At 50.1% G+C, this 13,164-nt stretch overlaps 1 protein-coding gene across 1 annotated transcript in view; it reads left to right on the forward strand.

Annotated features, from left to right (window-relative positions):
- Positions 1–13,164, forward strand: part of LOC132569033 (disintegrin and metalloproteinase domain-containing protein 9-like) — an 82,975-nt gene that overhangs the window by 22,937 nt on the left and 46,874 nt on the right. The window contains exons 7-10 of the mRNA XM_060235217.1: positions 3,771–3,839; positions 5,815–5,886; positions 7,805–7,974; positions 9,824–9,902. Coding sequence (XP_060091200.1) covers positions 3,771–3,839; positions 5,815–5,886; positions 7,805–7,974; positions 9,824–9,902 — 390 coding nt within the window. The remainder of the gene's footprint in view (positions 1–3,770; positions 3,840–5,814; positions 5,887–7,804; positions 7,975–9,823; positions 9,903–13,164) is intronic.

Here is a 13,164-nt window from a genome sequence, read left to right on the forward strand (position 1 = left end):
CCAAACTTCCTTAACATAAGAGCCGCATAGAATAAAGATCAGATGTTTGAGAGCTGCAAGGCAAGAACGTCAGATGTTTGAGAGCCACAAGACATGAATGTCAGATGCTCGAGGGAAGGAAGGAAGGCAGGCAGGCAGACAAATAGGTGGAGGGAGGGAGAGGTGGAGAGAAAGCAATTTTAAATGCATTCTCTAAACCGCTGGCTGGGTTGGTTTGGCAAAGTGATTTAGAGGCGAATGCTTTCTCCAAGAAGAAGATGATATTGGATTTATATCCCACCCTCCACTCCGAAGAGTTTCATAGCGGCTCACAATCTCCTTTCCCTTCCTCCCCCACAACAGACACCCTGTGAGGTAGATGAAGATATTGGACTTATATCCTGCCCTCCACTTCAAAGAGTCTCAGAGCGGCTCACAATCTCCTTTACCTTCCTCCCTCACAACAGAGACCCTTTGAGGTAGATGAAGATATTGGACTTATATCCCGCCCTCCACTCCGAAGAGTCTCAGAGCGGCTCACAATCTCCTTTCCCTTCCTCCCCCACAACAGACACCCTGTGAGGTAGATGAAGATATTGGACTTATATCCCGCCCTCCACTTCGAAGAGTCTCAGAGCGGCTCACAATCTCCTTTACCTTCCTCCCCCACAACAGACACCCTGTGAGGTGGGTGGGGCTGGAGAGGGCTCTCACAGCAGCTGCCCTTTCACGGACAACCTCTGCCAGAGCTATGGCTGACCCAAGGCCATTCCAGCAGGTGCAAGTGGAGGAGTGGGGAATCAAACCCAGTTCTCCTGGATAAGAGTCTGCACACTTAACCACTACACCAAACTGGCTCTCCCGGCTAATGTGATGGTGTGGGCTTCAAGAGCCACACAATATGTGTGAAAGAGTCACATGTGGCTCCCACTGGTGCTCCCTCTAAGATGAGTTAGTGTGAGCCGCCTCACAGCTTTTTAGCCTCTGGCTCACATGTTTCTGCCTTAGCTCAGGAAAAATGGCCCCAGAGCAAGCTAATTCATGCAGTAGCTCACAACTTTAATGCCTGTAGCTCACAAAGTAGAATTTTTGCTTTGGAATAATGCCTAGATAAGTGATTGCGTCAATACATGCCACAAGATCTGCCCGTTAGCACGGCTGTACTTGTTGAGACCATTCCGTCTGCACAGCTAATCACATCTGCAGTGGGCAGTCAGAAGCCCCGCTTCCACATGCCCCACCTGGCCACGCCCGCTTTCTAAGAACACTTGAGTATCAGGAAAGATGTTAAGGGCACCATGTTGGGGGGGGGGACCCCGTCCTAGTATGAATGGCATAGCGCAGGGGTGGAGAACCTTTTTTTTGCCAAGGGCCATTCGAATATTTATAACGTCATTTGGGGGCCGTACAAAACAATCGATTTAAGAAACGGGGCTCTGCCGAGGGAGAACAATTCAGGCCGGCAAAATTAATGCACATAATTGTTTTTCTATTTGAAGTCATGGGGGGGGGTGGCAAGCCTAATTTGGCGCACCCCCTGGACTGCCACCCTAGGCAAATGCCAGTTTGGTGTAGTGGTTAAGTGCGCGGACTCTTCTCTGGGAGAACCGGGCTTGATTCCCCACTCCTCTGCTTACAGCTGCTGGAATGGCCTTGGGTCAGCCAGAGCTCTGGCAGAGGTTGTCCTTGAAAGGGCAGCTGCTGTGAGAGTCCTCTCAGCCCCACCCACCTCACAGGGTGTCTGTTGTGGGGGAGGAAGGGAAAGGAGATTGTGAGCCGCTCTGAGACTCTTGAGTGGAGGGCATGTTTAGCCTGGAGAGGAGGCGGCTGAGAGGTGATTAGAGTAGGGGTGGCCATCTGTAGCTCTCCAGATGTTTTTTTTTTTTTTTGCGTACAACTCCCATCAGCCCCAGCCAGCATGGCCAATGGCTGGAGCTGATGGGAGTTGTAGGCAAAAATCCTCTGGAGAGCTACCGTTGGCCACCCCTGACATAGAGGATGGTGTGGAATTGTTTTCTGTGGCCCCAGAAGGTAAGACCGGAATCAGTGGGTTGAAATTAAATCAAAAGAGTTTCCAGCTCAACATTAGGAAGAACTTCCTGACCGTTACAGCGATTCCTCAGTGGAACAGGCTTCCTCCTTGGGAGATGGTGGGCTTTCCTGAGAGCCAGTTTGTTGTAGTGGTTAAATGCGTGGACTCTTATCTCGGAGAATCGGGTTTGATTCCCCACTCCTCCACTTGCACTTGCTGGAACAGCCTTGGGTCAGCCATAGCTCTCACAGAGGTTGTCCTTGAAAGGGCAGCTGCTGTGAGAGCCCTCTCAGCCCCACCCATGTCACAGGGTGTTTGTTGTGGGGGAGAAAGATATAGGAGATTGTAAGCCGCTCTGAGTCTCTGATTCAGAGAGGAGGGCAGGGTATCAATCTGCAATTCTTATTCTTCTTCCTTGACGGTTTTTAAACAGAGTCTAGATGGTCATCTGACAGCAATGAAGATCCTGTGAATTTAGGGGGAGGTGTTTGTGAGTTTCCTGCATTGTGCAGGGGGTTGGACTAGATGACCCTGGAGGTACCTTCCAACTCTGATTCTGTGAAGAAAGTTTAAAGAGGTTAAGGCTCTTTCACTTGGAGAAACGATGACTGAGGGGGTCACATGATAGAAGATTTCAAAAGTTATGCATGGGATAGAGGAGGGGGAGAAAGAAGTCCTCTTCTCCCTTTCCTGCAACTCATGGATACTCCGTGGAAGTACATATGAACATATGAAGCTGACTTATACTGAATCAGACCTTTGGTCCATCAAAGTCAGTATTGTCTTCTCAGACTGGCAGCGGCTCTCCAGGGTCTCAAAGCTGAGGTTTTTCGCACCTATTTGCCTGGACCCGTTTTTGGAGATGCCAGGGATTGAACCTGGAACCTTCTGCTTCCCAAGCAGATGCTCTACCACTGAACCACCGTCCCTCCCCAATGTAAAGAGGTGTAGGCTTAGAACAGATCAAAGGAAGTCCTTCACCCAAAGAGTTATTAATGGGGAGAATTCGCTACCTCAGGAAGTGTAGCGGCTACAAGCATAGCTTCCATGGGGGATTGGATCAACATATGGAGCAGAGGTCCATAAGTGGCTATTAGCCACAAGATATAGAGCCCCGTGGTGCAGAGTGGTAAAGCTGCGGTACTGCAGGTGGTGTCCTCTGCTCACAACCTGAATTCGATTCCAATGGAAGCTGAGTTCAAGTAGCCGGCTTCAGATTGACTCAGCCTTCCATCCTTCCGAGGTCGGTCAAAGGAGTCCCCGGCTTGTTGGGGGGAAAATGTAGATGACTGGAGAAGGCAAGGGCAAACCACCCCGTAAAAAGTCTGCCATGAAAATGTCGTGAAAGCAATGTCACCCCAGAGTTGGAAATGACTAGTGCTTGCACAGGGGACTACCTTTTTATAGAGGAAACACTCTGTCTGGGGCAGCGATGCTCTGAATTTTTTTGGTGCTTGGAGGGCAACAGTGGGAGGGCTTCTGGAGTTCTGGACCTGCTGGTGGACTTCCTGATGGCACCTGGGCTTTGGCCAGAGTGTTGGACTGGTCTGACACAGCTTCTCTTTTGAAAGAGGACTCTCAAATGTTCTCATCTGAAAGAGAAATCAGGAAAAGGCAAACCAGGGCTCCCCAAAACTAATAGAAATCTGACAATTGATGAGTTTCTGCATCCCTCCTAAGTATCCAGTCCAGAGTACACGTGGACCCAATTCTGCATGAATGTGTTCTGAAACACTGCTCTCTGTGCATTTGATTCCAGGGAGAGAACCTTGGCTCTGGTTCATCTGTCAGATATCTAGAGTTTTACAGCATTATGGACAGAAGCAAGGTAAGGTATCTGTTTCTCTTTTTTGAAATCCTTCTTATTGAGTCTTAATGGCTAAGGCTGGGATTGGAATGGGGACCATAACGGTTAGGTGCTCTGGGGATCCGCTCCTTGGATGGAGCAAGAGCACCTTGAAGGCCAACAAGATTTCCACGGCACAACGTGTTGAGAGGCGAAGCTGCCTTCCTCTGAGGAAAGAAGGTCTAACTCCTGAAAGCTCATGCGCTGGGAATCTTAAGAGAACATAAGAGAAGCCATGTTGGATCAGGCCAATGGCCCAGTGGCCAAAAAACTCAGGTGCCGTCAGGAGGTCCAGCAGTGAGGCCAGGACACTAGAAGCCCTCCCACTGTTGCCCCTCCAAAGCACTAAGCACCTTTCTCACAATACAAGAACTCGTGGGCATACAATGAAATTGCTGAGCAGTCGGGTTAGAATGGATAAAATGAAGTCCTTCTTCACCTAAAGGGTGATTAACACTGGGAATTCACTGCCACAGGAGGTGGTGGCAGCTACAGGCATAGACAGCTTCAAGAGGGGAACGGATAAGCATATGGAGCAGAGGTCCATCTGTGGTTAATAGCCACAGTTTATTGTCTGGGGCAGTGATGGTCTGTATTCCTGGTACTTGAGGGAGGCACAGTGGGAGAGCTTCTAGCCCCACTGGTGGACCTCCTGATGGCACTTGGTTTTTTTGGCCACTGTGTGACACAAAGTGTTGGACTGGATGGGCCACTGGCCTGATCCTACATGGCTTCTCTTATGTTGTTACGAAGTGCTAATGGATTTGAATCCTGCTTTTCTACTGCAGACCACTGTGGCTACCCGCCTACAATATCCCTTTGAATGGAAAAGCAGATAAACACATTTTAAACCAGTGAATGTCATCAGCAGTTTGGATGCCTATACCAGAGCAGTCGGTCTGTGAATCATGGAAGGGTCATATAGTCCGCTCCCTGGCAGAATGCTGGAAATTCACAAATACCTCTTCCCCACACACATATACGTCCCCAGTGACCCCTGTTCCATGCCCAGAAGAAGGCAAAATGACGAAGACTGCAGATTTATACCGCGCCATTCTCTCTGAATCAGAGACTCAAAGCAGCTTAGAATCGCCTATCTTCTCCCCCCACAACAGACACCCTGTGAGGTGGGAGGGGCAGAGAGCTCTCCCAGAAGCTGCCCATTCAAGAACAACCTCTGCCAGAGCTATGACTGACCCAAGGCCATTCCAGCAGCTGCAAGTGGGGGAGTGGGGAATCAAACCCCGTTCTCTCAGATAAGAAGAAGAAGACGACTGCAGATTTATATCCCGCCCTTCTCTCTGAATCAGAGACTCAGAGCAGCTCACAATCTCCTCTATCTTCTCCTGCTACAACAAACACCCTGTGAGGTGGGTGGTGCTGAGAGGGCTCTCACAGCAACTGCCCATTCAAGGACAGCTCTGCGAGAGCTATGACTGACCCAAGGCCATTCCAGCAGCTGCAAGTGGAGGAGTGGAGGAATCAAACCCTGTTCTCCCAGATAAAGAGAGCTCTGGCTGACCCAAGGCCATTCCAGCAGCTGCAAGTGGAGCAGTGGGGTATCAAACCCGGTTCTCCCAGAGAAGAGTCCAAGCACTTCGCCACTACGCCAAACTGACAAGGGAACCTCCTGGATCCCTTGCCAATCTGGCCTGAAGGGAAATTGCTGCCTGACCCCAAAGTTTCAATCAGCATTTCCCTGGGCATGCAAGAAGCGGCCACGAGAACTAAGCACTCCGTTGTCCCATTCGATCGCCCCATTGGACAGCTGTCTTCAACTCTGGTTTGTAATTTTACGCTTTTTATATTTTGTTGGGGCTCTTTTTACCTTGCAAGCCGCCTCGAGCAGGCCAAGTGACATATAAAGCTTCTATACGGATAAATGCATATCATTTAAATACCCAGTACTGAATTCTACCTACGTATTGGTTTTTTTCCTTCTCTGTATCTCAACAAGGCTTTAAGCCGAAATGAGAACGAAACTCAGCTGCTTCAGAACATGCTGATTGTGATGGCCGATGTTCACAGTGTAAGTACTTTTTATGAGGGATAATATTATACCTGCTAGGGGTTGTTGTTGTTTTTCTGTCTGGCAACAATATTCTGACATTCTTGGGGCACTTTAGCTTGGAGAAATGTCGATTGAGGGGTGACATGACCGAGGTTTACAAGATTATGCATGGGATGGAGAAGGTAGAGAAAGAAGTCCTTTTCTCCCTTTCTCACAATACAAGAACTCGTGGGCATTCGATGAAATTGCTGAGCAGTCGGGTTAGAATGGATAAAAGGAGGTACTTCTTCACCCAAAGGGTGATTAACATGTGGAATTCACTGCCACAGGAGGTGGTGGCAGCTACTAGCATAGCCAGCTTCAAGAGGGGGTTAGATAAAACTATTGAGCAGAGGTTCATCAGTGGCTATTAGCCACAGTGTATATATATATAATTTTTTTGGTCGCTGTGTGACACAGAGTGTTGGACTGGATGGGCCATTGGCCTGTTCCAACATGGCTTCTCTTATGTTCTTACGTGACACAGAATGTTGGACTGTATGGGCCATTGACCTGATCCAACAGGGCTTCTCTTATGTTCTTATGTGACACAGAGTGTTGGACTGGAGGGGCCATCAGCCTGATCCAACAGGGCTTCTCTTATGTTCTTATGTGACACAGAGTGTTGGACTGGAGGGGCCATCAGCCTGATCCAACAGGGCTTCTCTTATGTTCTTATGTGACAAAGAATGTTGGACTGGAGGGGCCATTGGCCTGATCCAACAGGGCTTCTCTTATGTGACACAGAGTGTTGGACTGGATGGGCCACTGGCCTGATCCAACATGGCTTCTCTTATGTTCTTATGGGACACGGAGTGTTGGACTGGAGGGGCCATCAGCCTGATCCAACAGGGCTTCTCTTATGTTCTTATGTGACACAGAATGTTGGACTGGAGGGGCCATTGGCCTGATCCAACAGGGCTTCTCTTATGTTCTTATGTGACACAGAGTGGTGGACTGGAGGGGCCATCAGCCTGATTCAACAGGGCTTCTCTTATGTTCTTATGTGACACAGAGTGGTGGACTGGAGGGGCCATCAGCCTGATTCAACAGGGCTTCTCTTATGTTCTTATGTGACACAGAGTGGTGGACTGGAGGGGCCATCAGCCTGATTCAACAGGGCTTCTCTTATGTTCTTATGTGACACAGAGTGTTGGACTGGAGGGGCCATCAGCCTGATTCAACAGGGCTTCTCTTATGTTCTTATGTGACACAGAGTGTTGGACTGGAGGGGCCACTGGCCTGATCCAACAGGGCTTCTCTTATGTTCTTATGTGACACAGAGTGTTGGACTGGAGGGGCCACTGGCCTGATCCAACAGGGCCTCTCTTATGTTCTTATAAGGGTGGTTAACACATGGAATTCACTACCACGGGAGGTGGTGGCGGCTACAAGCATAGACAGCTTCAAGAGGAGATTGGATCTACATATGGAGCAGAGGTCCATCAGTGGCTGTTAGCCACAGCGCATTGTTGGAACTCTCTTTCTGGAGTTAGGGTATTGTTGGAACCCTTCTCACAGAGACTCCTGGCGGATTTCAGAGTACAGAAGAGTGGGGGGAGTGATCACACAGTATAGGATATCCCAGGGGTGGAATTCTAGCAGGAGCTTCTTTGCATATTAGGCCACACACCCCAATGTAGCCAATGCTCTAAGAGCTTACAAGGCTCACCCATGATTTAGCCAATCTTCTAAGAGCTTACAAGGCTCTTTTTTGTAAGCTCTTGGAGGATTGGCTACACCAGGGGGTGTGGCCTAATAGGCAAAGGAGTTCCTGCTAGAATTCCACCCCGGGACATCCAATGGAAATGGGAACAGCACGAGGAATTCAGGTGTTTACGAAATAAAACAAATTCTGCGCATTAGAAGCAGGTCACCTTTTTTGTTCTATTTTCAGATATACTTTGAGATAGGGCTTCATGTGTATTTAGTAGGCTTGGAGCTGTGGACTGAAAGAGACCCCATTCTGATCGGTAACACACTCCTTGAAACCTTGAAAGAGTTTCAGAACTATGCCTCTTACAGTCTTCTGCAGAGCATAAATTTCGATCATGCCAGCTTAATCACGTAAGACTCCAATCTTTTTTTCCCCCCTTTGAAAATGCTCCCTATCTTCTTATTAACACGAGGGGTCATTTTGCAGAAAAATAGGTGACGGAGCTCGTTAGCATAGCTCATGAACGTGTTCCGCCCCGCCCCCCAGCCCAAAGCAACCCGATGCAAAAAAGGAGAGCCCCTGAGTGAGCAAGGCTTACTTGGGCTAGCTAGAGATCCAGCCAGCCTAAGCAGGCCTCCAGAATTGATCTGGAGGTTTCGGGGGTTCTGGAGGAACTGTTTTTTGAGGTAGAGACACCTATAGTATAGTATAGTATCTATATATAGTATAGTATAGTATCTATCAGTATAGTATCTAGTGCCTCTCCCCAAAGTACCCCCAAGTTTCAAAACGATTGGACCAGGGGCTCCAATTCTATGAGCCCCAAAAGAAGGTGCCCCTATCCTTCATTATTTCCTATAGAAGAAAGACATTTAAAAAGGTGTGCGGTCCCTTTAAATGTGATGACCAGAACTCCCCTGGAGTTCAATTATGCTCGTCACACCCTCATGGCTCCACCCCCAAAGTCTCCTGGCTCCACCCCCAAAGTCCCCAGATATTTCTTGAATTGGGCTTGGCAACCCTAGGAGAAAGGGTGGTGTGGGCTTCTCCAGGGGTTAATGGGGGCTGCTGGGGGAGTGGCTAAGCCCCTGGTGGCTGGCTGGCTGCCCGCTCTCCTCATCCAGGGATTGTTACGCAGCTGCCCTTGCTATTCAACAGACAAGGTGGGTGGGGAGGAAGAGGGGGAACCCTCAGAAAGTTTCAGGAGCTGCACTCCTGTGAGCTGCTGCTGAATCTGAGGCCTGGATTTCAGTACATATTGTAGCTTCGTTGCTAGAAGGCAACTGAATCATTTATAATGTGGAAAAATGATGAATCAGGGAGGGAAATCGTTCATCCAGGAAAGAGGATCCTTAGGCCGTGGCACACTGTTTGCTGTGCGGGCACCCCCAGTACCAATCCTCACCCCCACGCCATGTGGCTTATCAGTGTGGAGTGCAGTCATAGAATCACAGAGTTGGAAGGGACCTCCAGGGTCATCTAATCCAAACCCCTGCACAAATATCTCCCCCTAAATTTACAGGATCTTCATTGCTGTCGGATGGCCACCTAGCCTCTGTTGAAAAACCTCCAATGAAGGAGAGCCCACCACTTTGTAGAAAAATAGGTGGTGGAGCTCATCCAGGGATTGTTATGCAGCTGCACCTACTATTCAATGGACAAGGTGGGGAGGAAGAGGGGGAACCCTCAGAAAGGTTCAGGAGCTGTGTTCCTGTGAGCTCCTGCTGAATTCAAGGCCTATAGATGGCCATCTGACAGCAGTGAAGATCCTGTGAATTTAGACTCTGGTAGGTGTTTGTGAGTTTCCTGCATTGTGCAGGGGGTTGGACTAGATGACCCTGGAGGTCTGTTCCAGCTCTATGATTCTATGTTTGACACCCCTGATCTAGACAGAACATTCCCAAGTCCCTCCGCCTTTCTTAATCACTTGAGTCCCACCTGCTGCATCGAGGCTGGGTGGTGACTCTGGGTCAGCTGTTGATGGTGAGTCTTTCTTACTCTGCAGCTCATCAGCCTGTTTCCTAGCTCCAGCCGACTCAGGTAGGTAGGGAGGAAGAGGGGGAACCCTCAGAAAGGTTCAGGAGCTGTGCTCCTGTTTGCTCCCGCTGAATATTATAGGAAGCATCGAGGATTCCCCAACTCCTGCCAGTACATCCTTTGGCGCTTGCTGAGCTTTTCAGAAAGTTTTGTTTGTTTGCGTGACAGTCATTGTATTATTTGCTGCTGAACGTCACTGTGATGTTTCCCTCTGTGCTCCAGGACTCGAGGGCATCATCTGGGAATTACGTCTGGAGAACATTACTGCCAGCACAGCTATCCTTCGGTATCTGTTATTCGAGTAAGCGATTATCCTCACTGCATTTCCCAGTTCGTGTCCCTGGGGGCTGATCGTGGCCATGCTGGCTCTGCTAGACTCTGGTAGGGTTGCCGGTCTCCAGGTGATGGCCACAGATCTCCTGGGATTATAGCTGGTTTCACAGGTCAGTTTTCCCTGGAGAAAATGGCTGCTTTGGAAGGTGGGCTCTACCTGCTGAGGCCCCTCGTCTCCCCAACCCCTCCCTCCCCAGCCTCCACCCCATCTCAAGGGATTTCCTGACCCAGATGAGTCTGTGTGGCGCAGGGGTGGCCAGAGTGTGGCTTGGGAGTCACATGTGGCTCTTTCACACAAACATTTTGTGGCTCTTGGAGCCAGCATGGAGAAGGCATTTGTCTCTTTAAATCACTTCTCCAAGCCAAACCAGTTGGCAGCTTGGAGAATGCAGTTAAAGTTACTTTCTTTCCACCTCTCTATCCCTCCCTCTCCCATCTATTTCCCTCCCTCCCTTCCTTCCTACCTTCCTTCTCTCAAACATCTGACATTTATTCTGCGTAGCTCTTATGTTAAGCAAGCTTGGCCACCTCTGGTCTAGTACCATAGCTTGGCACTAGAGAGCCCGTTTCCTCCTTACTCTGATATCCTTTCTCTCACCTGAGAGCGCCATTTCCAGATCCTAGAATCATGACTTGGAAGGGACCCCCCTCAGGGTCATCTAATCCAACCCCCTGCACAATGCAGGAAACTCACAAACCCCTACCCCTAAATTCACAGGATCCGCATTGCTTTCAGATGGCCATCTAGCCTCTGCTTAAAAACCTCTCCAAGGAAGGAGAGCCCACCACCTCCCGAGGAAGCCTGTTCCACTGAGGAACTGCTCTGTCGGTCCAATGCAGGATCAGCCTAGAGCATCCCTAGAATCATAGAATCATATAGTTGGAAGGGGGCCATCTAGTCCAACCCCCTGCACAATGCAGGAAACTCACAAACCCCTCCCCCTAAATTCACAGGATCCGCATTGCTGTCAGATGCCATCAAGCCTCTGCTTAAAAACCTCCAAGGAAGCAGAGCCCACCACCTCCCGAGGAAGCCTGTTCCACTGAGGAACCCCTCTAAAGGTCTTGCATAGCCAGCTCATTCTGACTCATGTTCCTCTTTGAAATGTTTATTTGGGCCTTTTGCACCAGAAAGACTAGGAAATGTATACTGGCATAAGCTTTCGTGGGCCCACCTATTTCCAAAGGCATAAGGTGTTACTCAAGGAGAATTTTGCTCTAAATAGGAAAAACTAAAATAATTTTTTTGAAAACCACTTACCCATCCATCCAAAAAGTGTTACAGAAGAGAGCCAGTTTGGTGTAGTGGTTAAGTGTGCGGACTCTTATCTGGGAGAACCGGGTTTGATTCCCCACTCCTCCACATGCAGCTGCTGAAATGGCCTTGGGTCAGCCAGAGCTCTCTTATCTGGGAGAACCAGGTTTTCATTAGGGTTTGTAGAATCTTTCGGGATCAAGTGCCGTGTTCTACTGGAGAAAGTTTTCCTTCCAGACGTTTCGTTCTCAGCTGCGGAGAACATCCTCAGTGGCGTTGCAGCCGGAGCAGGCGCTCTGACCTTCTTGGCTGCTGTGCATTGAGTGCACAGCAACCAAGAAGGTCAGAGCGCCTGCTCCGGCTGCAACGCCACTGAGGATGTTCTCCGCAGCTGAGAACGAAACGTCTGGAAGGAAAACTTTCTCCAGTAGACCACGGCACTTGATCCCGAAAGATTCTACAAACCCTAATGATGTTAACAGCCGTGAAAACCTGAAATCTTTGAGAACCAGGTTTGGTTCTGCACTCCTCCACTTGCACCTGCTGGAATGGCCTTGGGTCAGCCATAGCTCTCTTATCTGGGAGAACCAGGTTTGATTCCCCCCACCTCCACTTGCAGCTACTAGCATGGCCTTGGGTCAGCCATAGCTCTCTTCTCACGGAGAACCGGGTTTGAATCTTCTTCGTGGTCTCTGTACATCACACTGATGGGAGAAGGCGCCAACGCCGATCACGATCGGTAAACTTCAAAGCTGCGGATTTCCGCGCCCACATCCCAGTGCGCATGCCCAGAAGCCCCACTGCGCATGCTCACTGAGACGGGAGCGGACATCCCGCCAGTTCTCTTCTGACCGCCGCTTGGATCAGTCGATCATCGCTACGGTCGGTGAACTTTCTCTATTGTTAGAACTTCGGATTTCTGGAGACTGCTTAAAACCTTTTTTTCATCATTGTTGTTTCGTTCCTATCGTCTGTGGAAGTGGGGAGGAAAGAGGTGTGTTTTTTCCCCTGTTTTTCCCGCTTTCCTCCCCCCCCCCCCTTTTCCTCGCATGGAAAAGCGTTGGGGATTTTTTAAGAGGTGTGCTAAGTGCGGCAGCAAAATCGCCCCACCAGACAGCCACACTCTATGTTTACTCTGCCTCGGGGAGGCTCACAGACCGGACTCGTGTACCCATTGTGCCAGATTTTTGAAGCAAACTAAGAAAAATCGGGCGGCCCGTCTTGCAGCTGCGCTGATGGAACAGGCTTTGTCCCCTCGGAAGATGGCGGCTCTATCGGAGCGAGCCCACAAACAGTCGACATTGGAGTCGGTCGATACCGACAGACCTCCCTTCGACGCTGATCGCCCCACTAAGAGAGCGGGCTCGGCTTCTACGTTGGACTCCTCCATACCTGCAAAGTGGTCTAGGGAGGATAAAGGGGCTCCTTCGGAAGTGAAAAAGAGGAAGAAGGCGGATAAGCTGAAACACAGCAAGACCGCTCCTATCTCCTCACCGAAGTCACCATCGGACCTGACGGCTCTGATTGTCCCACCGCTGAAGCTTTTCGCCTCACCAGGCCGTCGGTTAAACCCACCGATGCTCGCTTCCATGTTGACCCAGATTGCCATCTCGTCCGACCGTGACCTGGACCTCGCACAGCGCTCCGGCGCAGAAGACAGTCCCCCTGAGCTCATTCACATCAGAGCGGAAACCCCTCGGTCCCGAAGCCCTCGAGATCGATTGGGAAGCCCTCATTGAGGCCGATCCCAAAGTCCTTGTCGGAGTCGCTCCCGGAGTCCAAGAGCCCTAGGAGCCCTAGACGAGATTGCTCCAGTAGCTCTCAACAAGACTGTTCCCGAAGCCCTCGGCGTCGACACCGCTCTCGGGAACCGGATAGAGACAGATCCCTGTACAGCCGTTCGCCTAGAGCAAGACCGAGCGAAGGCTCTCCACCTCGACGGGTACCACCTCCATTGCCATGGGATCAACGCCAA

Source organism: Heteronotia binoei, chromosome 3 (assembly GCF_032191835.1).
Source record: "Heteronotia binoei isolate CCM8104 ecotype False Entrance Well chromosome 3, APGP_CSIRO_Hbin_v1, whole genome shotgun sequence".
NCBI classification, from domain to species: domain Eukaryota; kingdom Metazoa; phylum Chordata; class Lepidosauria; order Squamata; family Gekkonidae; genus Heteronotia; species Heteronotia binoei.